Source organism: Leucopleurus acutus (assembly GCF_964270905.1).
Source record: "Leucopleurus acutus genome assembly, chromosome: 5".
Lineage (NCBI taxonomy): Eukaryota > Metazoa > Chordata > Mammalia > Artiodactyla > Delphinidae > Leucopleurus > Leucopleurus acutus.
Window position 1 is genome coordinate 293,408 of NC_139147.1, and position 26,142 is coordinate 319,549.

The following is a 26,142-nucleotide window of genomic DNA, read 5'->3' on the forward strand; positions in this document are numbered from 1 at the left end:
CATGTGCAGTGTTTACAGTCAGAAGGCCTGGCCCCACCACTTGGCAGCCACGGACTTTGAACAAATTAACGGAGCCTCTCCTGGGCCTCAGTGTCCTGAGAGGGAGAGAGCTGCACAGAAATGAGAAAATTCTACATCTAACGTGCTTAGCGCGGTGCCTGCACATATTCATAAGAAAACTGTGCCTCCAGTGTGTGAATAGGTTCAAATCCAGTGACCCTGTATGATGATAAAGTCAAAGAAAGCAGCAGTACTGTTATGACTCTGAAAGATCACACAGTGGGACTATCTCTAAAAATAGTATAAATACACATCCGTATTTTCAATAATAATAATGAAAAAAACCCAATTCAAAAACTGTCAAGGACCTCAGCCATAAAAAAGAATGAAATAATGCCATTTGCAGCAACATGGATGGACCTAGAGAGTATTATGCTTAGTGAAATAAGTCAGACAGAGAGAAAAATACTGTATAATATCACTTATATGTGGAATCTAAGAAAATGATACAAATGAACTTATTTACAAAACAGAAATAGACTCTCAGACACGGAGATATATTAGGAGTTTGGGATTAATATGTAGACACTACTGTACATAAGACAGATAACCAAAAAGGACCTACTGTACAGCACAGAAAACTACATTCAATATCCTGTAATAACCTCTAAGTGAAAAGAATCTGAAAAAGTATATATATATATACGCTTTATATATATATACACACACACACACGTATATACATATATATGTATATAACTGAGTTACTTTGCTATACAGTTGAAACTAACACAACATTGTAAATTAACTGTACTTCAATAAAAAAAAACTGTCAAGGACCTGAACAGACAAAAATGGCCAATAAACCCATGAAAAGATGTCCAACACCACCAGTGATTAGGGAAATGCAAATAGAAACACGGTATCACCTCATATCCATTACAATGGCTATTAATTTAAAAAATGAAAAACAACAAGTGTTGACAAGAATGCGGAAAAATTGCAACATTTGTCCACTGTTGGTGGAAATGCACAATGCCACAGCTGCTGTGGAAAACAGTTTAGCAGTTCCTCAAAGTTAAACACAGAATTATCATATGACCCAGCAACTTTGTTCTTAGATATATACCCCAAAACTCAAAAGCAGGGGCTGAAGCAAATACTTGCATCGCAGTGTCCACAGCAGCATTATACGCACAACAGCCAAAGGAAGAGACGACCATGAAGATGGCCACCAACAGATGAACAGATAAACAAAATATGGTGCCTATATACAGTGGAATAATATTAGTCGGCCATAAAAAGCCATGAATGTTGATACACGCACAACGTGGATGGACCTTGAGGACATTATGCTAAGTGAAATGAGCCAAACACGAAAGAACATATATTGTGTGATTCCTCTGAAATGAGATCCCTCGAGGAGGCAAATTCACAAAGGCAGAAAGTACAGTGGTGGGTACCAGGGAAGGATGGAGGGGGATGGGAGTTATTATGTTTTTAATTAATTAATTGATTAATTTATTTTTGGCTGCACTGCGTGCGGGCTTTCTCTAAGTTGCGGCGAGGTGTGGTGCACGGGCTTCTCATTGTGGTGGCTTCTCTTGTTGCGGAGCACAAGCTCTAGGCGTGTGGGCTTCAGCAGTTGTGGTACACGGGCTCAGCAGTTGTGGCTCGCAGGCTCTAGAGTGCAGGCTCGGTAGTTGTAGCACACAGGCATAGGTGCTCCACGGCATGTGGAATCTTCCCAGACCAGGGCTCGAACCCGTGTCCCCTGCATTGGCAGGCAGATTCTTAACCACTACGCCACCAGGGAAGCCCAGGAATTATTTTTAATGAGGGCAGAGCTTCTACTTGGGATGATGAACAAGTTCTGGAAATGGAGAGCAGCGATATTTGCACAATACTGTGAATGTGGTTAATGTCACTAAACTGTACACTTAAAATGGTTGAAATGGTAAATACTATGTTATGCACATTTTACCATACACAAAAAAAGAATTAACAAAGAAAAGATGCATCCCACATACCTGCAGAATTTGGTTATTCTTCTCCCGAAGCTGCAGAGACAGAGACTCTTTCTCTTTTTGGTAAAGAGACTGTGCCTGCTCTCGCTCAAGTTTATGTATCGCCTCTTTTTCATGCAAAGCAGCTTTCTTTTCACTTTCAAATTCACCCTGTACAAAAGTACATTATTAACAACAACAAAAAATGCCATTAAGTTATAAAATTATAAGGATAATTTCTCCATTTCTCTGCTGTTCACTAGAATTTAGTTCATTCAACAAATATTCATTGATTCCGTATTCTGTGCCAAGAACAATGATCAAAAAGGCCAAGGCCACTATCCCCAGTGAACATGCATTCAAATGTGCTTATCATATAGAATACAAAAGAAACAACCTGCTACCTTTCCCAATGGTCACGTTAAGAAATTCTCCATCATCAGGGTATCATGACCATCAAAATCCAAGATATTTAGAAACCTAACTTCCTCTGGTTTTAAAAAATAAACACTGTTTCTTCTTAAATAATAAAAAATATTTTTTAATAATGTTCACCTAATGAATTAAAATACATTAATGAAATAAGCTTTTTTTTTTTAACTACAGAGATAGCCCTTCCAGAATGACAGAATAAGGACCTCCAAAAATCCACTCCTCTACAAGAGCACTGAGAACACTGGCAAAAACTGTCAAAATCAACTTTTTCATAGCTCTGGAAATTAAAGTGTTTATTAAAAACAAAGGCTGAGTCGCCATCAGAGCAGGAAGCTTTGAGTGTTTGAACCTGCCCTAATCCCATCACTCCAGTCTCTGGGATAGCCTTGCAAATGCAGCCCAGGGAATTCCCTGGTGGTCCAGTGGTTAAGACCATTTCAAGCTTTCACTGCTGTGGGCCCCAGGGTTCAACCAGGGTTCAATCTTTGATCGGGGAACCCGCCAAAAAAAAAAAGAAAGAAAATGCAGCCCAGCAACCATGGGGGGAGGAGGAGGAGAATGGCTTGCACCAAAGCACCACCACCAACTGTCACTAACTGACCTGTCTGGCAGCTCACTGAAGAGCTCCATTCTCAAAGCTGGTTTTTTATTGGCTCTGATTCAGAGCTCACCTCAACAATCCTGTGCCCAAGCCATTTGGCAAAAACAATTAGCAGCAACTGTTTAACATCTCAGCGGCCTGAGGCAGTGATAACAATTGGAGCTAATAAGAGGCTGATCAAAAAACTTAAAAGGAAGTGAAAGCTAAGGCAGAGATGTATACTGCCTGCCACAGCATTAAAGGCATGCCCCAACCAGAGCCCCGCAATAAAGAGATAAAATTATAAAATGAAACCCAATAGATACTCTGAAGCTGAAAAGCACAATTACTGAAATAAAAGTTTCACTAGAGGGACTCAACAGCAGATTCAAGTGGGTAGAAGAATCAGCAAACATGAAGACAGGTCAAATGAGATTATTCATTATGGGGAACAAAAAGGAAAAAAAAAGAAAAAAGAAATAAAGTAAGTAGGCTCACAGGCCTTTAGGACATCCTCAAAGACCAACATACACATCATGAGAGTCCCAGAGGAAAGGACAAAGGGAACAGGGCAAAAGAATACTTGAAGATAATATGCCTAAAAACTTTGCAAATTTGATGAAAAATATTAATCTATACATAGAAGAAGCTCAATGAACTCCAAGTAGGATAAACTCAGAGATCCACACCTGGACACATCATAATCAGACTGCTGAGAGACAAAGAAAATCTAGAAAGCAGTGAAAAGCAAGTAATTTATTTTGTCTCTTATGTTTATGTGTATAGTTTGTAATTCTTTTTTCTATGTGATTTAGAAGACAAATGCATAAAGAACGAGCATAAAGTATATACAGATGCTCTTTGTATGACAATATTAGCACAAAGGAGGAAGGAAGGAAGGAAGGAAGGAATGAAGCTATATCAAAGAACAATTTTGTGAACTATTAAAATTAAGTTGGTATTAATCTGAACCATATTGTTATAAAATGTTCAATGTAATGCCCAGGGCAGGCACTAAAAAAATTAAAAGCAAACAAAAAAACAAAACAAAACCCAAAAAAATATAGAAAAATAAACATCAAGGAAATCAAAAGAAAAGGCGGCAGTAATGGAGATTTAGAGAAACAAAAGAGACAGAAGATATATAGAAAGCAAACAGCAAGTACTGACACACCCTATAACATATATGAACCTAGAAAACATTATTCTAAGTGAAAGAAGCCAAACACAAAAGGCCACATTTTGCATGATTCGATTTCTAAAAAATGTTCAGAAAAGGCAACTCCACAGAAGCAGAGAGTAGATCGGGGTTGCCAGGGGCTGGGGGAGGGAAGAGACTGCTAACGGGCGCGGGGTTTCTTTTGTGGTGATGTAAATGTTCTGGAATTAGACAGCAATAAGAGTTGTACAACTTTGTGAATATACTGCAGACCACCGAACTGTATATTTCAAAAAGAGTGATTTTTATGATATGTGCGTTGTATCTCAATAAAGCTGTAATTAAAAACAAAACAAAACCACACTAAAAATCATTGTGAGAAGTAATGCTGAATGCTCACTCGTCCCGTGCAGACACCCTTCCGTGGCAACAGGCCCCTTGAAGCAAGAAAAGGCTGGACGTGAGTCAAGCAAAGCAAGGCCATGAGCAGGGCTCAGACCTTCCCAGGCTTAAATCCAGCCGGCTCTTTACCATGGGGTTGGACAGTGTGGGTCCACTTACCCCCGGATTGTTTGTTTTGGGCCGTGCTGAGGGGCATCTTACCTCCCTGACCAGGGATCGAACCCAGGCCCCCTGCACTGGGAGCGAGGAGCCTTAGCCACTGGACCGCAGGGAAGCCCCATGGATTTTGTTTCAATGGTGAACACTACAGCACCACACGATCCGTGGCTGGTTGAGTGTGCAGATGCACAGTAACGGCGGATACGGAGGAGCCACGTGTACCGAGGGCCAGCTATCAATCACACGCAGATTCTCAACTGTGCAGAGGGCCGGCACGCTTAATCCCGTGTTGGTTAAGGGTCAACTATTTGATGACAATTTCTTAAAAGAAAAGGAATGCTAACTAGTCAACTTAAACATAAAAATGAAGGAAAAAAAGTTGCCTTGAAAAATCTCAGTTTCTAAGACAATGAATATGTTTTAATTTTGCATATCAAAATTAATTTAGAATAAATTTTTCTTATTTACTTTGCAGGTGAGAAAGGATAGCAATGAAATAGATCACCCTTAAGCCCAGTACCTTTAACTGTGTGATGTGCTGCTCCAGCAGCGCCTCCGACCGACACTTCAGCAGCTCAATCTCCTCCCGACAGCAGAGCCGCTGCTTCTCCTCCTCTTCCAGCTCCGCAGGAACCGCAGCGCCCTGCTTGAGTGGGGAGGAAGGTCAACACTGGGCCTTGCCAGTGTGCGTGGATCTGTGGTGAGGCTGGAGCTCAGCTTATTCCACATATTTCCACGTGACGACACGCAGCAGTCAGGTTATAGCTCACAGAAAACATCAAGTCACTCTTTGTGGGCTCTGGATTCTCACCTCAGTCACAAGCATCAGAAAATGGGGTTTGCACAGCACAACACTGAAACTATACTTTGAAGTTCTAGAGACCATTTCTGAATTAACACAGAACATTTTTATAAACTTCCTCTCCTGGAATAGGTTTAATTCAATCCTTTAAAAGGAAGAATCAAGTGCAATTTCAAGTTGGGACATGTGGCAGTTTCCAAAGCCCTTTAACTGTCTCATCTGCACCACAAAACCACTTCATGGGAAGGACGGGGTTCACCCAGATGGTTCACAGCCAGGAAGGAAGCTGCAGCCCTGACAGTAACCAGATTTGACCACGGATGCTGGCTCTGTGTGTGCCAACCACAAAGTGCTAGTGAACAAGAACAAAACCCCGAATGCCAACGGGCACCACAGACCGGAAGGGCAAGGCCACGGGAGAGGAGGACAAGCCACACTCCCTTTCCCCCAAAACAGACTCCAGGACACTGAAGGACGCTGGGAAAAATAAGAAAACATCAGCACCCAAGAAGAGGCAAATCCCGCAAAAGCACATGATAAACAGGACCCCGCGCGTGGACCGCTCTTCGGGTGCCCGCCCGCCCGCCCGGCACAGGCATCTGCGCCCCTCCCCCTCAGCACCTTCGGCTAACAGGTCCTGAGGGCGGACCCCGCACGCTCGCTGGCCTGTTAAACGCTCTGGTTGACAGGTCGAAGCGTAAGCACCTGCTTCTTGAAAAACTTGTGCCACAGATCACATTCTTCAGGCAAAAATCTTTCACGGAAGCCAAATGTATACAAACAGATAAAAGTGAACTTCTGTTTGGGGTCAGGGTCAGAGTCCAAGAGCACCCCACACCCCGGCGTGCCTGGAGTCCCAGGGCCTGCAGGCTGCACTGTGCACGTGAGAGCCCAGGCCCGGGGGCTCAGGCTGCTCTTTCTGGCCACGGGGTCCTTCCAGGCCTTGGAGTCACTGCCCACAAACAGAGAGGGCGGAGGGTGGGTGCCGTACGGAGCTGTGGCTGGGAAGGAAGAACCAGCCCACCAATGCCAAGCGCCTGGGTCGTCTGCCCCGCTGAGGCCCCGCGGGCCCCAGCACAGAGCGGCCCTTGCTACAGGAGCGGGAGGCACGCACAGGACTTGTTCCCCAACCTCCACTGCCTCAGGAAGGGTTTCCAGGCAGCTGGCAGAGACACGCCAGGTCCAGCAAGACGTCCCAAACACAGTCAGGAGCAGCGGACACACAGCACCCCTGCCAGGCGCCCTTTATGGGTGGGGGAAATCACCCTAACCTGACACCTGCGAGGGGCAGTGGGGACACCGCGACCTGCTCTGCCCAGCGTGCCCCCAGGTCTGGAGCAGGACAGTCAGGGGAGGCCACAGACGTCACTGCGCATTCAGCCCCGCGACCTGGACGCCTCAGCACCCCCGGGCTGGCTGCGTGGCCTCGGCCCCGTGACCTGACCGGACAGGCTCAGAAGGAGTTTACTTGTGCCACTCCCTGCATCCCCTCAAGACCTCCTTACACACAATCGTTCTATTTCCAGCCTGACTAAACTCTCTTTAATCTGTTCCAAATGGTAAAGTCAATATAAGCAAAAGATGTTTTTAAAAAGTTATTCTCGGGCTTCCCTGGTGGCGCAGCGGTTGAGAGTCCGCCTGCCGATGCAGGGGACGCGGGTTCGTGCCCCGGTCCGGGAGGATCCCACATGCCGCGGAGCGGCTGGGCCCATGAGCCATGGCCGCTAAGCCTGCGCGTCCGGAGCCTGTGCTCCGCAACAGCAGTGAGAGGCCCACGTACCACATTAAAAAAAAAAGTTATTCTCAAGTTTTTCTAAAAATCCACAGAATTACGTGGGAAGTGTCATATATACTTTAATCATTAAAAAAAAATGGATACACTTAAAGAAGAAAAAAATAAGTAGTTCTGCACAAAGAATACCAACATAGTATTAAGAATAAATTCAACTGATAATGAATTAAAGACATTCAAACTATATCTAAAATAACCAGAGGTTCTCTTAATGTTTTTTAAAAATCATACGAACAGATTTTTTTTTTCCCCAAGAAAAGATGACACTGCCTGAGCGAGCAACCAACAGCGGCCACACGACGGCTAGCCCCTGCTTTCCTTCCACCGCTTAGCGTTGCCAATATAAGGGTGATTTCTTTGAACCAACAGTGGCCACACGACGGCTAGCCCCTGCTTTCCTTCCACCGCTTAGCGTTGCCAATATAAGGGTGATTTCTTTGAACCAACAGTGGCCACACGACGGCTAGCCCCTGCTTTCCTTCCACCGCTTAGCGTTACCAATATAAGGGTGATTTCTTTGCAGGACACTTATCTCTAAGAAAAGGAGATCAGGCTTATGCTTTCAGAGAACTTTTCTCACAACCAAACTCCAAAGGGAAGTAACCTGAAAAATAATCCAATCGCTTCGCAAGCGCTGGGTGAACAACTCTTCTGAAAAATGATACTGCTTTTCAAACAGGTGCAGAGATATTTGTGGCGCAGATAAAACCCCTTCACAGAGGAAGAACACCACGTCCCTGCTATTTTGGGGACAATGGCCACAGCATCCCAGGAGACACCCAGCAAGGCTTTATGGAATATCTGTCTGTGAGGACAGCCTGAGGGAAGACGGCAGGAAGAAGAGGCCACCACCTGGAACTATTCTCACCAAGCCATGGACCTGAATCCCATCCCGTGTGTTGACTGCTGACACGTTCACAGGCAATATGGGGGAAATGTTAGCCAACGTCACAGGAAGCAGTAAAAACAGATTCAGCACAGCTCAGGCCCTATGTGGATCCCAATTTGACCAGCCACAGGAAGAGACTGGAACTTAGGCTGGATATGTGATGAAATTAAGGGATTACTGTTAATTCTGCAGGTGAGCATGGAGCATGTTATGGTATATTGGGGCGGCTGATGCACTGAGACTGGCGTGCGCCCATGGGCAGTCAGATTCTGAACTGTTCTCTGTTTCTGTGTATGTTGGAATTTTCTCCAATAAAATATTAAAATAAAATAGGGGAAGAAACTGCATATCCCACCTTCCCACAAACTCTGATGTTTTCTCCTGTGAAATGAGCTGGACAAAAAAGGTCACTTAAACAGTATCTAATACTCACATCCTTAGTAGCAAAGTAAAAGAATGACATACTTGAACGAACAAATAGAAAAATACTTCCCAAACGATCTCAGCGCTCTAAAGAGAGTCTACACGGAAGTACAAAAATGCTGAGCCGAAGAGCAGGACGCATGTCACGACCAGGTAACAGAACCATCAGAGTGAACAAACAGGATCCAACAAAGCTTCTTTGGAGAGAGGACTGTAAGCCAATAAATACCAGGGAAGGCCAGCGGCAGAGTCTGACTCTTCAGAGGATTAGAGAAATGAAACTCAGACACCTCCACAGGTCAGCAGGTCTCAGGGCAGCGCCCCAGAGGAGGGCGTTGCTCACGAGGGCACGAGAGCAACTGGGCTGCAGCCAGGACCACCGTCTCCTCCACGGTGCCTGCAGCCAGCACCATGCCGGCAGCCACTTGACCCCTCGTAATGGCCCCTGAGGACTGAGCTCGAGGGGCTGGGGCGCTGAGGACACTGCAGGGACAGAAAGCGGGCTGCGGGGGTGAGGGTGACCTCAGGCGGCCTCGGCCTGCAGCGGCTTGAAGCAGGATTTCAGTTCCCGACCAGAGATTGAGGTTGGGCAGCGGCAGTGAGAGTGCTGAACCCTGGCCACTGGACCACCAGGGACCAGCAGCCAGGGACAAGGCCCTGGCCCGTCAGCTATGAAAAAATGAGTTTCCGCAGAGAGACGGAAAGTAGCGAAGCAAGTAAAGTGTTTTTTAGAAGGAAAAAGAGTACAGCAGACACACGGGCAGGCTCAGAGAGAGCGTCACGCCCTCATGGCAGTTTGAATCACTTTCGTGGGCATTTCTTCCCGGTTTCCTTTGACCAACCATCCTGCTCTGCCTGGTTCTGAGTCCGTATTTGGTGTATCTCAAGGTCCTCCCATGCGTGCGTACACATCTCTTAGCCAAGATGGATTCCAGCGAAGAGGCCTATCTGGGTAGCTGGCATCACTTACTATGAGGTGGCGCCCCTTCCTTTCGGACCTCCAAGGAGCCCTTCTGCGCATGTGTAGTCGGGAGGGTCTCCTTGACTTCGAGAATGAGGAAAATGAGGAATATATGATCTCTTATCTTCTATCTGGGCAGGGCCCAGCCTCCTCCATTACCCCGCTTTTATGGAGCTTCTGTCCACAGGGGAGAAACTGTTCAGCCTGGGCCCATCTATCTCCTGCCTCAAGGGAAAACTGAGGGGATGCTGAGGGGACACTGAGGGGACATGGGGGCTGAGGGGATGCTGAGGGGACACTGAGGGGACATGGGGGCTGAGGGGATGCTGAGGGGACACTGAGGGGACATGGGGGCTGAGGGGATGCTGAGGGGACACTGAGGGGACATGGGGGCTGAGGGGACGCTGAGGAGACACTGAGGGGACATGGGGGCTGAGGGGACGCTGAGGGGACACTGAGGGGACATGGGGGCTGAGGGGATGCTGAGGGGACACTGAGGGGACATGGGGGCTGAGGGGATGCTGAGGGGACACTGAGGGGACATGGGGGCTGAGGGGACGCTGAGGGGACACTGAGGGGACATGGGGGCTGAGGGGATGCTGAGGGGACACTGAGGGGACATGGGGGCTGAGGGGACGCTGAGGAGACACTGAGGGGACATGGGGGCTGAGGGGACGCTGAGGAGACACTGAGGGGACATGGGGGCTGAGGGGACGCTGAGGGGACACTGAGGGGACATGGGGGCTGAGGGGATGCTGAGGAGACACTGAGGGGACATGGGGGCTGAGGGGACGCTGAGGGGACACTGAGGGGACATGGGGGCTGAGGGGACGCTGAGGGGACACTGAGGGGACATGGGGGCTGAGGGGATGCTGAGGGGACACTGAGGGGACATGGGGGCTGAGGGGACGCTGAGGAGACACTGAGGGGACATGGGGGCTGAGGGGACGCTGAGGGGACACTGAGGGGACATGGGGGCTGAGGGGACGCTGAGGGGACACTGAGGGGACATGGGGGCTGAGGGGATGCTGAGGGGACACTGAGGGGACATGGGGGCTGAGGGGACGCTGAGGGGACACTGAGGGGACATGGGGGCTGAGGGGATGCTGAGGGGACACTGAGGGGACATGGGGGCTGAGGGGACGCTGAGGAGACACTGAGGGGACATGGGGGCTGAGGGGACGCTGAGGAGACACTGAGGGGACATGGGGGCTGAGGGGACGCTGAGGGGACACTGAGGGGACATGGGGGCTGAGGGGATGCTGAGGAGACACTGAGGGGACATGGGGGCTGAGGGGACGCTGAGGGGACACTGAGGGGACATGGGGACTGAGGGGACGCTGAGGGGACACTGAGGGGACATGGGGGCTGAGGGGACGCTGAGGGGACACTGAGGGGACATGGGGGCTGAGGGGACGCTGAGGGGACACTGAGGGGACATGGGGGCTGAGGGGACGCTGAGGGGACACTGAGGGGACATGGGGGCTGAGGGGATGCTGAGGGGACACTGAGGGGACATGGGGGCTGAGGGGACGCTGAGGGGACACTGAGGGGACATGGGGGCTGAGGGGACACTGAGGGGGATGAGGGAGTTTTGTCCTCTTTAATGAAACCTGAGTAAGATGACATTGTGAAGAGAAGACGGTTTGTGTGACTTTATCAGTGACCAGCTGCATGTCCGGTCTCAGCCGGGCTTTTATCGTGTTTCTCTGAGCGTTTGTGGGCATGGGCTTCCTGGGTGTGGATCCCTCCTGTCCTCTCATTCCCCAAACATGGGAAACCCGGATTCAGGGCATCTCAGGGTCCAAGGAGCAAACCAAGAAAAATGCCAACTCCCAGACTTTTCAACCAAACATAAGGTATAAATGTCATATTTATGCTTCCCTTTATTTTTCCCCAATCCACTAATTCTCATTCTGGGAACTTCCATGTGAAAAAACAGTTTACATGCTAATTTCAGATCGGTCAATATGTACACACACAGCTAAGAGCACTGACTATTAACCTAGGAAACCTAGCGAATGCCAGGCCTTATTTTACGGTTCAAAATGAGCTACTAACATGTCCTTTTGAAAAGCCCCACAGAAAAAGTACCTACAAAAATTTATAACCTCAGTAAGTTTGTACATATGCTTCACAAAAAAACACCAGTTATCCTTACCCCCAGAAAGACCAGAAGATGCGGAGACACAAGTATTTCAAATCTAAGAACACCAAGGCAGAAGGGCCTCAGGGGCGTCCAGCCAAGTGTCCTCAGATGGACTCCAGGGGCTTTTCAAGCCCTGCGAGGATGGTGTGCAGAATTCCGTGCATACACACGGCTGCATGTGTGCTACGCGTGTGCACTACACACACGCAGGGCGGGCAGGCGGGGCAGTGACATCACGTGGGGCCTGGCCGCATGGCGTCCGCACACACCTCTGCCATCCTGTGTCAATGCAAAGGGCACCGAGGGGTGTGAGCCCCACACGGGTCACGAGAACCCGGGCCAGGTCCCAGCCTCCATGGCAGCCCCGCGTATTCCAACTGCTTTGTTAGACTCCACTGTAACCTCGACCTCGCAATTCGACATGTTGCTTATAAACATGGTGATGCGCAAAGTTAAAAATCCAAAGAAGTGGGAATTCCCTGGCGGTCCAGTGGTTAGGACTCAGCGCTTTCACTGCCTGGCCCCAGGTTCAATCCCTGGTCAGGGAACTAAGATCCTGCAAGCCGCCCAGAGGAACCAAAAAAAAAAGAAAAAAAATCTAAAGAAGAGCCCATAGCGTGTGCCGATCCCTAAGAGCAGCTGCTGGGGGTGGTTGTTCTGCGTGGACACACGTCACCCACGCACCCAAGCAGCCTGCCTGCTCCATCCTCCTCCACAGCCACTGCCTCCTCCGGCCTCCCCTGGGTCCAGAGGCACGGGCCCTCTCCCTGGCCCCAGCAGACCCCCGACACCGCCCGCCCCCGGGCTCTGCACGAGCCTCGGTCAACCTAGAGCAGGGCAGCTGCCTCCACCACACGGCCCCCATGGGACACATCCGGGCACTTTGCTGCTGCCCTGCCCTCCAGGGGCCCTGCCCTCGGTCAGGGCCTTACTGCCCACCTGACCTCCGAGATCCTAGTGACACTGTGTGGCAGGGCCACGGGCACCTCAGCAACAACTGCCCTGAAGAGGTATGCAGGACGGGGTCCCTGGCAGCAAAACCCTCCCGGGCGTGCTGCCCTGGAGCCCCGGGCTGGGCACCGCTCTGGGCCCGGGCCGCCGCTGAGCAGAGCGCAGGCGAGAGGAGCGCAGCACGTGGCACGCGCTCCACAGACGCACCGTGGGCCATGCAGGGCACAGGGCGCGGGGCCATGAGTCCCGGACGGAGGGGCCATCCCAGAAGGAAGCGCTCATGGAGAAAACGATTTGAGGAAAGAGAGGCAAGAGTGGGAGTTTCCAGGTGGGGGACAAGGCCAAGTTCAGAGGAGGTCACAGCCAGGGTGTTCCAGAAACTGCCAGGCAGCAGGTGTCCGGCGCCACGAGAACAAAGAAGACAGGACATCGGGCCAGAGGGCACTTGGGTGGAGTCTGTGCAGGGCTGTGCCCCCGGGTTGCACCATGGGCCCCAGGGTTTGGGGTGCAGCACGGGATGCAGAGGACATGGATCTCCTGCCGGGCACCTGGCACAGGCAGCCCCTGAGAGACCCCACCCCTGCTGAGCACAGGCCTCGGGCCCTCCTGGCAGGTGTGAGGCCTGTCCAGCGTCCACCCCACTGCGGGCCTCACGTATGCCCGAGGGCTCTGGTCACGAGGAGAAGCCTCAGGAGGCCCAGCGGTTTTGCTGATGTCACCGGCATCCCCGTGGGGGCCAGAGCCTGACCCCCAGGCCATCCCTGAAGCCACCGCTGCCCAGAAGGAACCTGTGGGGCCCCCTCCTGCGGAGCCTCCTGCACCTGCTTCTCGGCCACGTGCCCAGCCCTGAGCTCCTGCACGGCTGCTTTTGGCTGCTGCCCCAGGGGCAGGCCCTCAGCAGGCCACACCAGCTCCACCTGCAGAGAGCGAGTCCACAGGGCCCTGCCTCCCACACACACCTCCCACCTGCAAGGTGGGAAACACTCCACGTGCTTCCTACAAGTGCGTTTTACACTAATAAAATTAAGCCATGGTTTAAAATACATAGCTTTCTCATGTAAAAAATGCGTACTTCTTCCTCTTGATACTCTTTTAGACTTTATCTTCTTCAAACCCTATAAACCCAGGGAATCTAATTTAAATCCACAGGCTGGGGAAAAAGCCCCCTTCCCCACACATCCATCTGCATGGGAGGAAACTGAAGCTGACACTGAGAGCTCACTAGACTGGCCTGGGGGTACCACAGCGCTCCAAATTCACACCAAAGGACAACTCCCAGGGAGGAGTTGTGACACCTGCCCTGGGGCCCGAATTCAAGGACAGGCCAGAGGCTCATGACCCCAGGTGGAATGTGCTCAGCCCTCGGGGAATTTGTTCAATATCTCGCCTGCAGGGACTTCCCTGGTGGTCCAGTAGCTAGGAGTCCATGCTCCCAAAGCAGGGGGCCCAGGTTCAATCCCTGGTCAGGGAACTAGATCCCACACGCCGCAACTAAAGATCCCGCACACGGCAACAAATATCCCGCGCGCTGCACCCAAGACCCAGTGCAGCCAAATAAAGAAACTTCTTAAAAAAGGAAAAGATTTCGCGCGCAGACCACACAGGACAGGCAGCGCCGAAGCATAAAACGAAGCCACCACACCTCTCAGCCCTAGGCCGCCTTCTTCCTTCCAGCCTTAAACAAGCTAAACCAGGAGCAAAGGGGCTTAAAACCCCCTGGGAACATCTCATAAACCACGTCTCAGTCACGAGCGAAGCTTCTCCCTGGTCCTTGTGTTCTCACAAGGCTGAGATTTCCTGCTTTGTAATTTTGAATATCTACTTCTTACATACGTGACAAAAGTATGAAGGCGCCAGAACAGGATCATTCCTGAGTGCCTGGCGCGCACACCTGGCCCAGTGGGCACAGAGCAGCCCGTCCCCACACTGAATTCCCGCTACGTGATGATGTTCTAGCCAAATAAGTGCATCCTATTCGCGACGTACAAGTGCCATGGGTCTGCAGATGAGGAAACGGGAGCGCTGGCCAGGGCAATGGGGCCGTCTCCAGAAGCTCCTTTCATACTACCGCTGAGAGCACCTGCCAAGGGGACAGTCGCTGTTCTTGACACAGGACAGAGGGTTTAATCTCACAGAAATCGGTAGAGGCCCCGAGGAGCGCTCTGAACCCTTTGAAGTCTCACAGGCAACGCTGTGCGCAGGCACAGGCGCACGTTTTCCAGGATCAGAGATCCAAAGCCTTCGCCAAGGAACCTGAGACCAAACAACGCGTAGAACTCCCTGTTCTGTGCCTGCCCCACCAGGAAACCACTGCTGTCCCTGGGACACACACACACGCGCGCAGCTGGCACACCTGGCAACAGAAGACACCAGTCCTGGGGAAGGGCAAAGCCCCGCACCTCACCTGGCGAGCTCCGCGCAGCCAGGAGGCTCTCACACCCTCCACGTGCTCTGTGTTCTCTCCCGCTCTCAGGCCGTCCTCTGTGGACTGGGGCTCTTCATCGTGTTTCAGCTTCAGCTTCTCTAACACCCAAGTCAAGACCATGTGGTGAGAAACATCCTCTTTCTGTAGCTGCTCCTCCAGGCCGAGCAAGGTCTGCATCTCAGACAGGTAACGCGACTCCAAAGCGTCCAGGCGTGACGCGTGTCTGGTCTCCAAAGCAGTGATTTCCGCAGCGTGTTTTGTCTGCAGCTCAGCCACGCGGGCTTCTGAGAGGGCCCACCACTCTCGCTCCAAAGAAGCCCTCAGCGCGTCCACCTCAGCCTGGTGCCGGGTCTCCAGCTCCACCGTCAAGGACAGGACGTGCTGCCGGTGACTCTCCTGGAGCAGCTGGAGCTCGCGGGCGTGCTTCTCCCGGGCCTCCCGCAGGAAGGTGTCTTGCTCTGCAGCAAATTTCTCTGTGATTTCTCGACGTTCTTCTAAAAACCTGAGGAGACAAGCCAAGTGAACATGGAGAGCCAGCGTGCAGCCACAAAAGCATCAACCTCACACTCCTCAGAGGAGACACCACTTTCTACTGGTGAGACCATCGTGCCCAGATTTTCCCTGCTCTTTCCACCTCCCTGGGCTGCAGGTGGTCTGAGCCCCACTGCCAGCCGTGAGCGGAGAGCCAAGGGGCCCACGAAGCCAGAGGAGCTCGGACGCCAGAGCCCAGGCGTCCCCGGTCACAGACTGAAGTACAGGACACAGGACCCCCAGCAAGAAACCACACACACATTTCCACAGACACCACAGGGAAGCAGGTGTGACCGCTCCTCGGGAAGGAGAGGACCTCAACAGGGAAGGGGCAGCGGCATCGTTTACAGGAGCCAACAGGGCTGCAAAGAGCATTCAGAAGACCCCCAAAACCCCTTTGGAGTGAATTAGGGGCATGAATTAAATGAGCTGCAGGTGACACTGGCTAGCAAACACAGAAGCAGGGAGACGCCCCTCTAACTGAAGCACCCAACACCCCAGCAGGGAAGAATCTCTACGGGGCACCCATTACACATGAGCACCACATGGTGCGTCCAGGTGAGTGACAAGAGCTGGGATGGGATTCAGGTACTAACTGTGGACCAGACACCACGAAAGCCTTTCCACTGATCAGCCCATGCAGGAGGGCACTAAGGCCTCATGAGTTTGTCCACCGTGCCTGCGTCCTTCCAGCTCACACAGTGGGTCAGGATTTGAACTCAGTTCTCAGACCCCAGAGCAGAAGCTCTTGCACCTGCCTCATGACGCTGGGGAGCAGCTGCTGCATGAGAAGCAGCAAAACCAACAGTAGCTCCGGTGACACCAGGGCTCACCAACCCCCCTGGTCACTACAGCCCAGATGTGCAAAGAGGCAGCAAACCAAATCACACTCTAAATCTACTTAAAGCTTCAGAGAAGTATGTACATAGTTCAGAAAAACTCTTTATTTTTTTTTTTAAATCGTCTGAGTTTAAAATACACAAGAAACTTCAGAAATGAACCACACGTCCTTACGATAAATGAGGCTGCAGTTCTGCTACTGAAACCGTGAACCGTGCAGAGAACACAAACGACTGTCACAGATGCATGCAGGGCAGCGTGGATCACGGGACGGGGGCTCCACAGGAAGGACGGGGGTGCTGCTGCTGCCAGCAGGTCCCGCAGCCCCAAGAGCCACGCGTGCCCTCCTGGGGACCGGCCTCACCCAGGCAGGCGGGCGGCTCCGTACTGAACAGGCGGCCACAGGAACGTCACCCACCTGCTCTGGGCCAGCTGCAGCTGGAGAGCACAGTCCTCCTTCAGGTGGTCCCGGTCCGTGGGGGCCAGACCACCGCCCAGCTCCCGGCCACACTGGCTGCACTGCAGAGACTTGTCCCCCGAGAGCCCCAGTTCCAGCTGCCTCAGGCGGCCCTGCTGCTCCATCAGCGACCCCTCCAGGTCCAGGATCTGGGCTGCCTGCTGGTCCTGCAGCTGCCTCATTTCGGCTTCTCGAAGCTCAAACCTGTGCATCATGGACAGCTTCTCGGACTCGGCCTGCTCCCGCAGCTCGAGGAGCAGCTGCGTCGGCCTCTCTTCGGCCCCTCTCCTCGGGTCCTCACTCGTGACTTCCCACTCGGCCTCTCTCTCGCCTCGTCTCATTAGCTCAAGCTTCTCCTTAGCGCTCTTCAGTGCTTCCTGGTGGGCTTCCACTAAAGTACATTTCACCTGCAGAAAGCCCAAGTTTATTTAAGGAGGAAATTAAATGAAAAGATCACTGGCAGCAACGACCCAAATCCATCTCTGAAGAGAGAGAATTTCCACAACATACAAGCACTAGTTCCATAACACATCGCACTGAACAGAGCAATGGCAGTGTTTCTTATCCTGATGGGAATAAAGGAGCCTAACATGCACAAATATAAGACTATTTGCTTAAGTAAAACGTGTCTGCATCCCGGCACCTGGCCCCGACTGTTACCTCTGGGGCTGGCAGGTCTGGACACACACGCAAAGGGGAGCTCCTCTGCGGTGCCAAGACCAGCCCAGGGGATCAGACATGTACGGGGCCTCCCGTCAAGGGAAGGCCAACCCCCCAGACAGAGGAACCACCACCAGCCAGGACGGAGCCACAGGAGAGCAGCAAACAGCGCCAGGCCAAGTCTCTGGACTTGCACAATGAACGTTCCAGGTTCTCCAAGGGACCCCTTGGAGGACCCCGGCCAGTTGCCCTGAGCACTGGAGGCCCCTGTAAGGAGCACACTCGGGCCCCAGCTCAGGTGGCATCCCATCCCGACCCCGAGGAAGGCACCCAGCAAGCAAACACTGCTCCCGGTGGAGGGCGTGGTGGACCTCGGGGGCTTGCGCTGACCCCGACCGCTTAACACGGGGCCCCGGTGGGCGCGGGAAGTGCAGAGTGGTGAGGTGTTTCAACTTACTTGCTCCAAGTCCTCTTTTAGGCGGATTTCGTGCTGCAATTTCTCGTGTAAATTTCTATTTTCTACTTTTAAGAGGTCGATTTCTTCCTTGAGCTCCGTCAGAAGAAGCAGGAGATGAGCCTTGTGCATGGTTTCCAGACCCAAGTCTCCGGCTGCCACCTCCAAGGCCGTGCTGTGTGCACACAGGAGGGGCACCCGGGAGAGCTCTGCAGGGGACCAGGGGGCAGGACTGTCAGGCTGACCCGCAACTCAGACTAGACACCGACCTTCAGAAGCCTCAGACCTGCACGAAGATCCTGAGACTCCCCGTGCGGGCTTGGTGTCAGAACATGACACACCCATCTTCAGCCAAGCGGTCACTGAGCCCCAGGCCCAGACGAGCAGGCCCGTGCTGAGCGGCCCACACCTCCTTCCGCCTGGGTGCCGGGGGACCTGGCACCCCCAGAGCTCCTCTGGCCAGAGCCCATCACCGTCCCAGGCTCGATGAAGAGCCAAGCGTGGCCAAGGCACTGGTTGGCAGGAATGTGCCGAGCAGCAGCCGTGGGGCACCCCTCACACAGGAAGGAGAACAGGGAGGGCAAGACGCCAGCAGGCGTGACCCAGCTCTCTGGGCCGCATTCTTCCCCTGGCGGGGACCCTGAGCTGCCGGCCCTCACGGCGGGACCCTCTGCCTTGCCCCCTCAGCTCTACGTGGGACCCACCCTCTCCCGGGCTTGTGTCCAGGGCCGGCCTTACGTCTGCTCTCCTGGGTCCCTGACCATCCCCGGGGAGGACCACAGCTTCTCCGTCCCCGTGACCCCGGGCAGGCCCTCTCCTGACACGCCCAGGCCTGCTCAACCCCCGAGGAAGGGCCCGCGGCGCCCACACTGCAAAGAGAATGGCCAGCGTGTGCAGGTGGCTCTCATGGGAATCAGTCACCGCCCAGAACGTCCCCTGCAGGCCAGACTCCCGGCGACCCAGCGGCACTGAAGGCACACACCTGGGCCGGGCTCTTCCGAAGGCCACACATGCTGCTCCTCTTCCAACACCTGGGTCCCCGCGAGGCCCGCCTCCTGCTGGACTTCCTGGGAGGACCTCCCCGCTGCTAGTTGGCGCTGGTGGTTTCCTTCTAGCTGTGTGCGCAACCCCAGGCTCTCCTTTGGGAAATCACAGAGAAAACCTTCTAATGACTCTCTCAGCCTCGTTCCTGAATCCCTGCCTCCCAGGGAACCCCCCAGGGGACCCACCCCCACGGAACCTCCCACGGAGCCTCGCCACGCATGGCCACGCCGCCTGCTGCCCCATGTCTCGCTTCCAGCAGGGAGGTGGGCCTACTCCACCGACGCCAAGCTGTGGGCACTGGGTCCCCCACCGGACCCCCGTCCCTCGCCCTCCGCACCCCGGGCCAGGCCTCCGGGACCAGCCACACGGCCAGGGCCTTGGTGCAAGGCACCCTGCTCCACCTGCGGCTCCCGGGTTTCTCCTCACGCCCTGCCCTGCGCTTCCCATCCAGAGCTGGGTGCTGGGCCTGCCCCCCGAGGACGACGCTCTGGAGTGCAGGGTCCGAGAGGGGCTCGAGGCAGTGTCAACGTTTCCTGTGCCCTCAAGATGCAACCAGTCACCCCATCTTCCTCAAAATCACAGAGAGGCCACGGCAGCCTAAATGTCCAGCTCTCAATAAGCTTGAGTTATCTTTTAAGTCAAGACTGGAGTCCTCATACGGTCACGGGAGAAAACGACTTGACTGACGGGGTGGACTCGAGCGCCCCCGACACAACTTGGCTCACAAGGGTCAGGCTTCCCAGCAAGTCGGACGAGAGCGACTCGCCATCCCGGGAAAGAAAAGGGGGCCAGAGTCTCACCCCCCACCAGGCAACAGCCAGTTGTAGACGACAAAAGCAAAGATAAAATACAGGGAAATCCTGCTGTGCCTGGAGACTGGGGACGGGACGGGAGCCGAGAGCAAGGGGCTCCCGGCCCCTGAGGAAAGGGCAGAAACATGGCCACGACGGCCAAACAAGTCAAAAGACATTCAGCCTCAGGGACAACCAAACAGTTGCAGCCAGAGAGACACTGGCCAGGGGTCAGCGCCGACCAGAGGGGCATGGGGGTTCCCAAACCCAGCTGGGGGAGCTGCACCAGGCACCCTCAGTCAACATGGCGCGTCAACACGCCAAATATACACAACGCACGCGCACACACCGCACATGCCATGCGCCACACACGCGCCCACACAGGGGACTTCTGCTTAAACACACGTATACTTTATTGTTTTTATATTCCCTCAGATGATAGGAGACATAATTTAATTCATAAAACCTATGAGGAGAAGAAACAGCGAAAGAGGTAATCAGTAAGCCAAAGGTGACCAACTGCTGGAAGACAGGAATCACGGATGCTCACAGGGGTTGAACGGGGAGCCGCCTGAGAGCTGCCCAGACACCCGGGAGGCTGGGAAGCGGGTACAGGGGGCACAGAGGTGACTGCACGACCCCCAGGGGCTGTGGACCAGGGAGACTGGCGTGGGGACCCCACTGTGCCCCTCTTCTCAGGGAGCCCAGCAGGAGGCTGGTAGAGACCAATGGCCCCAGGAGGGGAGGCCACCACCCCAGCCCCCAGGTGGAGCCTGCCTGGTCAGACAGCCCCCCAAGACCCCACGGTGCCTCACGCTTCGTGACGGCACAGCCTCAGGTCACCAACCAATGCACGGACCACAGACGCCCCACACAACACAGAGACGCAGACGCACGGAGACGCGGCAGGAACTACACGGAGCCTCAAGAGGCCTCTTAACACCAACGGCCGCCTTCGAGGAGGAGACCAAAGGCACCCCGTCCCTGACGCTGAGCAGAGGACACAGGAAAGAACACAGAACAAGAAGGCAAAGCCCCAGAAATTAACAATGACAATGGAAATAAGATAGCCAACTGCAGAATTAGAGGAGAGGGGAGAAAAAAATCTCCCCCCCCAAAACAAAGCCTAAAGCAACATAAAAAGAGAAATGAGAATTGAAGGAGGTGCAGCGTGAAGCTCGTGGGAGCGTCAGAGAGAGAACAAACCACACGGAGGAACAGCTGTCCGAACGGCTGCTCAAGACTTCCCAGAAGTGGAGACAGAGTCAAGGCCCTGCCTGTTGCTGGTGTGAAAAGTGGACACAGGCTGCCATCTCAGGACTCCTGGAGCGCGGCCGGGGGCCCAGCCGTGCCGACAGCACGGCACCTCCACCGCCAGCGCCGGGGGCAGGAGGACAGGGGAGCCACTGGCTCCTCGGAGCTCCGCATCAGAACAGGCGCAGAGGCTTCCACTGTCACAGAGAGCCGTGTGAACACCGCTGCCCACAAAGGTTAGAGATGCCAGAAACAAACGGCATGGAGGCCGTTCAACGAAGAGAAACGTAAAGGCCAATAAAAAGATGCCCAGCACGCACTCGCCCCAGCGCTTCACTCTCCGGTCATCAACACGCACGACGCAGGCGGTTGGGGAGCTCGTGGAGAGCAGCAGTGTGACCGCGCCTGCATGGGATGCAGGCAGGACCCGACCTGCCAGCCACCCGCCTCCAAGTCATGCCATGAACCTCGGGTTGTTGTTTTAAACAAGCAGACACAATGCAGCCTGTGGAGGCACCAGAGACACAAAAGCAAGCCTCCCTCTGCTTGTCAGTGTCACAGAAGGAAGCTTTTGTGAAAAGGATGGAAATTCAGATTTGAAAACATAAAGACAGTCCAATTCCCAACTAAAGATTAATGAAACACAACCTTTCTCAATGTTTATGGAGATGCTCATATACCTCAACAGCAAAAAAAACAAACAAACAAACAAAAAAAACCACCTGATTAAAAAAAAAACAGGCAGAAGACCGGAACAGATACTTTTCCAAAGAAGACACACAGATGGCCAACAGGCACATGAAAAGATGCTTAACATCACTAATCCTCAGAGAAATGCAAATCAAAACCATGAGACACCCCCTCACACCTGTCAGAATAGCTATTATTAAAAAACCAACAAATAACAAAGGTTGGCTAGGATGTGGAGAGAAGGGAACCCTCGTGCACTGCTGGTGGGAAAGTAAACTGGTGCAGCCGCTGTGGAGAACCGTATGGAGGTGCCTCAAAAAACTAAAAATAGAACATCATCAAAAAATGCTGGAGAGGGTATGGAGAGAAAAAAACCCTCGTGCACTGCTGGTGGGAATGTAAACTGATAGAGCCACTATGGAGAACAGTATGGAGGTTCCTTAAAAAACTAAAAATAGAACTACCATATGACCCAGCAATCCCACTACTGGGCATATACCCTGAGGAAACCATAATTCGAAAAGAGTCATATACCACAATGTTCACTGCAGCTCTATTTACAATAGCCAGGATGTGGAAGCAACCTAAGTGTCCATCGACAGATGAATGGATAAAGAAGATGTGGCACATATATACAATGGAATATTACTCAGCCGTAAAAACAAACGAAATTGAGTTATTTGCAGAGAGGTGGGTGGACCTAGAGACTGTCATACAGAGTGAAGTCAGAAAAACAAACACCATATGCTAACACATACATATGGAATCAAAAAAAAAATGGTTCTGAAGAACCTAGGGGCAGGACAGGAATAAAGACACAGACCTACTAGAGAATGGACTTGAGGACATGGAGAGGGGGAAGGGTAAGCTGGGATGAAGTGAGAGAGTGGCATTGACATATATACACTACCAAACATAAAATAGCTAGTGGGAAGCAGCCACATAGCACAGGGAGACCAGCTCTGTGCTTTGTGACCACCTAGAGGGGAAGGATAGGGAAGGTGGGAGGGAGACGCAAGAGGGAGGAGATATGGGGATATATACATATACATATAGCTGATTCACTTTGTTACACAGCAGAAAGTAACAGAGCATTGTAAAGCAATTATACTCCAATAAAGATGTTAAAAAAAAAAAGAACTACCATATGATCCAGCAATTCCACTCCTGGGTATTTAACCAAAGAAAACAAAAACACTAATTGGAAAAGACACACACACCCCAACGTTCACAGCAGACCCTATTTACAACAGTCAAGATATGGAAGCAACCTAAATGTCCACCAGCAGATGGATGGATAAAGAAAATGTGGCACATACACACGTACATACATACACACAACGGAAACAGTACTCAGCCATAAAAAAGAAGGAAAGCTTGCTATTTGTGACAACATGGATGGACCTTGAGGGTGTTATGCTAAGTGAAATAAGTCAGATTGAGAAAGACAAATACTGTCTGATCTCACTTCTATGTGGAATCTAAAAAACCCGCCTCATGGAGAACAGACTGGTGGTTGCCAGAGGTGGGAGAGGGGCTGTGGGCAAAATGGATGAAAGGGTCAAAAGATGCACACTTCTAGTTTGAGGATAAAAAGTCCTGGGGTGTCGTGTAGAGCACAGGACTACATACAGTTAACAATGCTGTATTGTGTCTCTACAGGCTGCTAAGAGAGTGGGTCTTAAAAGTTCTCAGCGCAAGGAAAAAACTCTACCTCTTTGTGGTGGTGGACGTTACCCAGACTGACCCTTCACAGCACACCCAGGCATCCAGTCACCATGTCATAATGTCCTGTGGCAGCTAGACCTCAAAACAAAACAACGGTGTCCCATCACCTCGTGCTGCTCCAGCTGAAGGCCGAGTTGATCAAGACGGTCTCTTCCTTCTTCTTCAGGCATCTCTTCTGAACAGGCACTGGATGAGTTGAGAAACTGTGCTGTAACGACCCGACACAGGTGCCCCTCCACCGAACTCCGCTGTCCCTGGGATCCCGCTTCTGTGCCGAGGACAGGATGACCGCCGGCAGGGGGGCGCAGCGGGGCTGGCGCCCACCCACCCCGGCAGCACCACGCTGTCCGCAGCCTGCGCGCGGGTCAGACCGGTGCCCAGCTTTAATGTCATCTTGTCTAGACCCAATCATAAACGTGTTCTCCTGCGCTGCTTTACCTGATTCCCACAGCCTCCGGCGGGGAGCTGTCCTTCCCGCCCTGCAGCTGCTGCTGTAACAGGGTCAGGTCCTCCTGGTGGCCGCTCTCAGCCTCCCTCAACTTCTCTTCAGAAGAGACTCCCAGCTGTTCCAGTTGAGCCTCGTGCCTGGTTCTCTGCTGCTGCTGCTCTAAGGCCCGCGCCAGGTGTTCTGGCCCCTCCACGTGAGGCGCTTGGGCCAGGAGCTGCTCGGGCAACTCTTTACAGGATGAAAGTAAGCCATCATCTCAAAATGAAACACTCAGGGGAAATCAGAGCTAGTTAAGAGCCTGCAGCGTGGTGCTGGGGGCAGAACTGTAAAAGGTCCCCCATCCCAGAACCCATGAATGGACCCTCCAGGGCTTATGCTACGTGGCACAGGGGGCCTCGCACAGGGAGACCACCCAGGCGGCCTCAGTAAAGCCCAGAGCCCTGAGGGCAGAGAGCTTTCTCAGGCCGGCACAGACGCCAGGCGGATTGGAAGTGTGAGAAGCACTCCACGTGTTGTGGGGGCCCTGAAGACGAGAGGGCCGCGTGGCAAGGAACGGGGGCAGCCCCTGGGCCAACAGCCAGCAAGGAAATGGGACCTCGGTCCTACAAGCACAGGGACGGGACCCTGCCAACCGAGGGAGCCGGGCCAAGGCCCAGCCCAACATCTGGACTTCGGCTGTGGGTGACCCTGGGTGGTTTCAGGCTGCTGAGTTGGTGGTATTTTGTTAACGGCAAAAGAACAGTAATGCAGACCGTAAGAGAACTGTCAGCCTCACAGTTCTGACCCAGAGGGTGCTGCCAGCCAGTCCACCAGAGCTAGTTATTAGCTTTCAAGTAACAGGGATGGAAACAGGTCACTGTCCCAAATCAACGTTCCCCATGAGGGTCCTTAAACGCACGGGGGAGGGTGCAGTGGAAGGCGCACTAACTGAAACCGTGTGTGAGAGCACGCCTGAAGCCCAGCCACAGGTCCGTCCGCCAGCTCCGCCTGCGGCTGCCCGGAGCCTGGCTGGGGTGGGGACGGGAGGCCTATCCACCCACCCAGACCGTCAGGTGTTACTGCGGGTCCCTTCTCGTAACTCTGCTCTTTGCTCCTCAGTAACATGTACGCACAAGGGCAGACCCTACAGTTCCAGGCCTGTCTGGAGAGACAAACCCACATCTCTCTGTCCCGTGTCTTGTGACCTCCTCCCTCTGAAGGTGCCACCGGCGAGCAGAGACCCCTCCGACTTGGGGTCTTGTGAGGGGGAGACCCAGGTGAGCTGCCCTCAGTAAACGTGGCATCACCCTCCCAAACCAGAGCTCAGGGCCCCAGGAGCCTGACAACACCTGACGCAGGTGAGCTCACAGGACCCAGGAGGCAGTGTACACCCACGACCCAAATGCCCACTGAGAACTGCGTTTCGACAGCGCTCAACCAAGCCCCAGCGTGAGCCCAGTCGCACACGTGAACGGTGCGTGTCCACACGAGGACACAGGCTGCCAGAGTCATTGCTCACCAACGCGCCTACGAGGAAGCCAAGGCTGCCACCAGCAGCTCTGCACCGTGAAGCCGCAGACCTCAAAATTCACAGAAGTTTACTAAGCCACCTTCTTGGGCCTGCAAAACCGTTAGGTCCTAGCTCGGGGCTTCAGCAGGGGGAGCTCAGCCCTAGCCGCTGGGAACCTGGATTCTGAACGCGAGGCTCCTCACCACTTGGCTCCTGCCGGCTGGACCTTGCAGACTCCAGCTGGGCCCCCAGGCGCCGGATCTCCTCCTGTGACTGGGCCTGCAGCTCCGTGTACGAGGCGCGCAGGTTCTCCAACTGGAAGAGAAGGCGATGGTGTGGGAGCCCGACCAAGACCCGGGCCCGAGGCAGTGCCGGTGATACCCATGCAGCACCCGATGGGCACCAGGTGAACACGCGCAGTCTCAGCTCAAGCGCACCCACCTCCAGGCGGCCCCGAGAGCGGACCAGAGGAACGCGCGGCCACCGCGGCCTCTCATGTGGACGCCTCCCAGGCCTCGGCCTCGTTCCCAGCAGAGACCTGTCCCCCTACTTTGTCAGGGAGGGTGGATGGGCCCCCTCCATCTGTGACCACGGGCTCCCTCACCCTCGTGTGGCCTGTGTGG

General features: G+C 53.2%; 1 protein-coding gene across 1 annotated transcript in view; it reads right to left on the reverse strand.

Moving 5' to 3' along the window:
- The window catches only part of LOC309962547 (pericentrin-like), a gene marked incomplete at both ends in the record, with an annotated part of 82,512 nt that overhangs the window by 49,447 nt on the left and 6,923 nt on the right, over positions 1-26,142 (reverse strand). The window contains 12 exons of the mRNA XM_082840408.1: positions 5,262-5,384; positions 5,929-6,020; positions 8,991-9,130; positions 13,363-13,625; positions 15,113-15,635; positions 16,923-17,368; positions 18,079-18,284; positions 18,485-18,629; positions 19,430-19,606; positions 21,277-21,388; positions 24,021-24,258; positions 25,723-25,834. Coding sequence (XP_082696534.1) covers positions 5,262-5,384; positions 5,929-6,020; positions 8,991-9,130; positions 13,363-13,625; positions 15,113-15,635; positions 16,923-17,368; positions 18,079-18,284; positions 18,485-18,629; positions 19,430-19,606; positions 21,277-21,388; positions 24,021-24,258; positions 25,723-25,834 — 2,577 coding nt within the window. The remainder of the gene's footprint in view (positions 1-5,261; positions 5,385-5,928; positions 6,021-8,990; positions 9,131-13,362; positions 13,626-15,112; positions 15,636-16,922; positions 17,369-18,078; positions 18,285-18,484; positions 18,630-19,429; positions 19,607-21,276; positions 21,389-24,020; positions 24,259-25,722; positions 25,835-26,142) is intronic.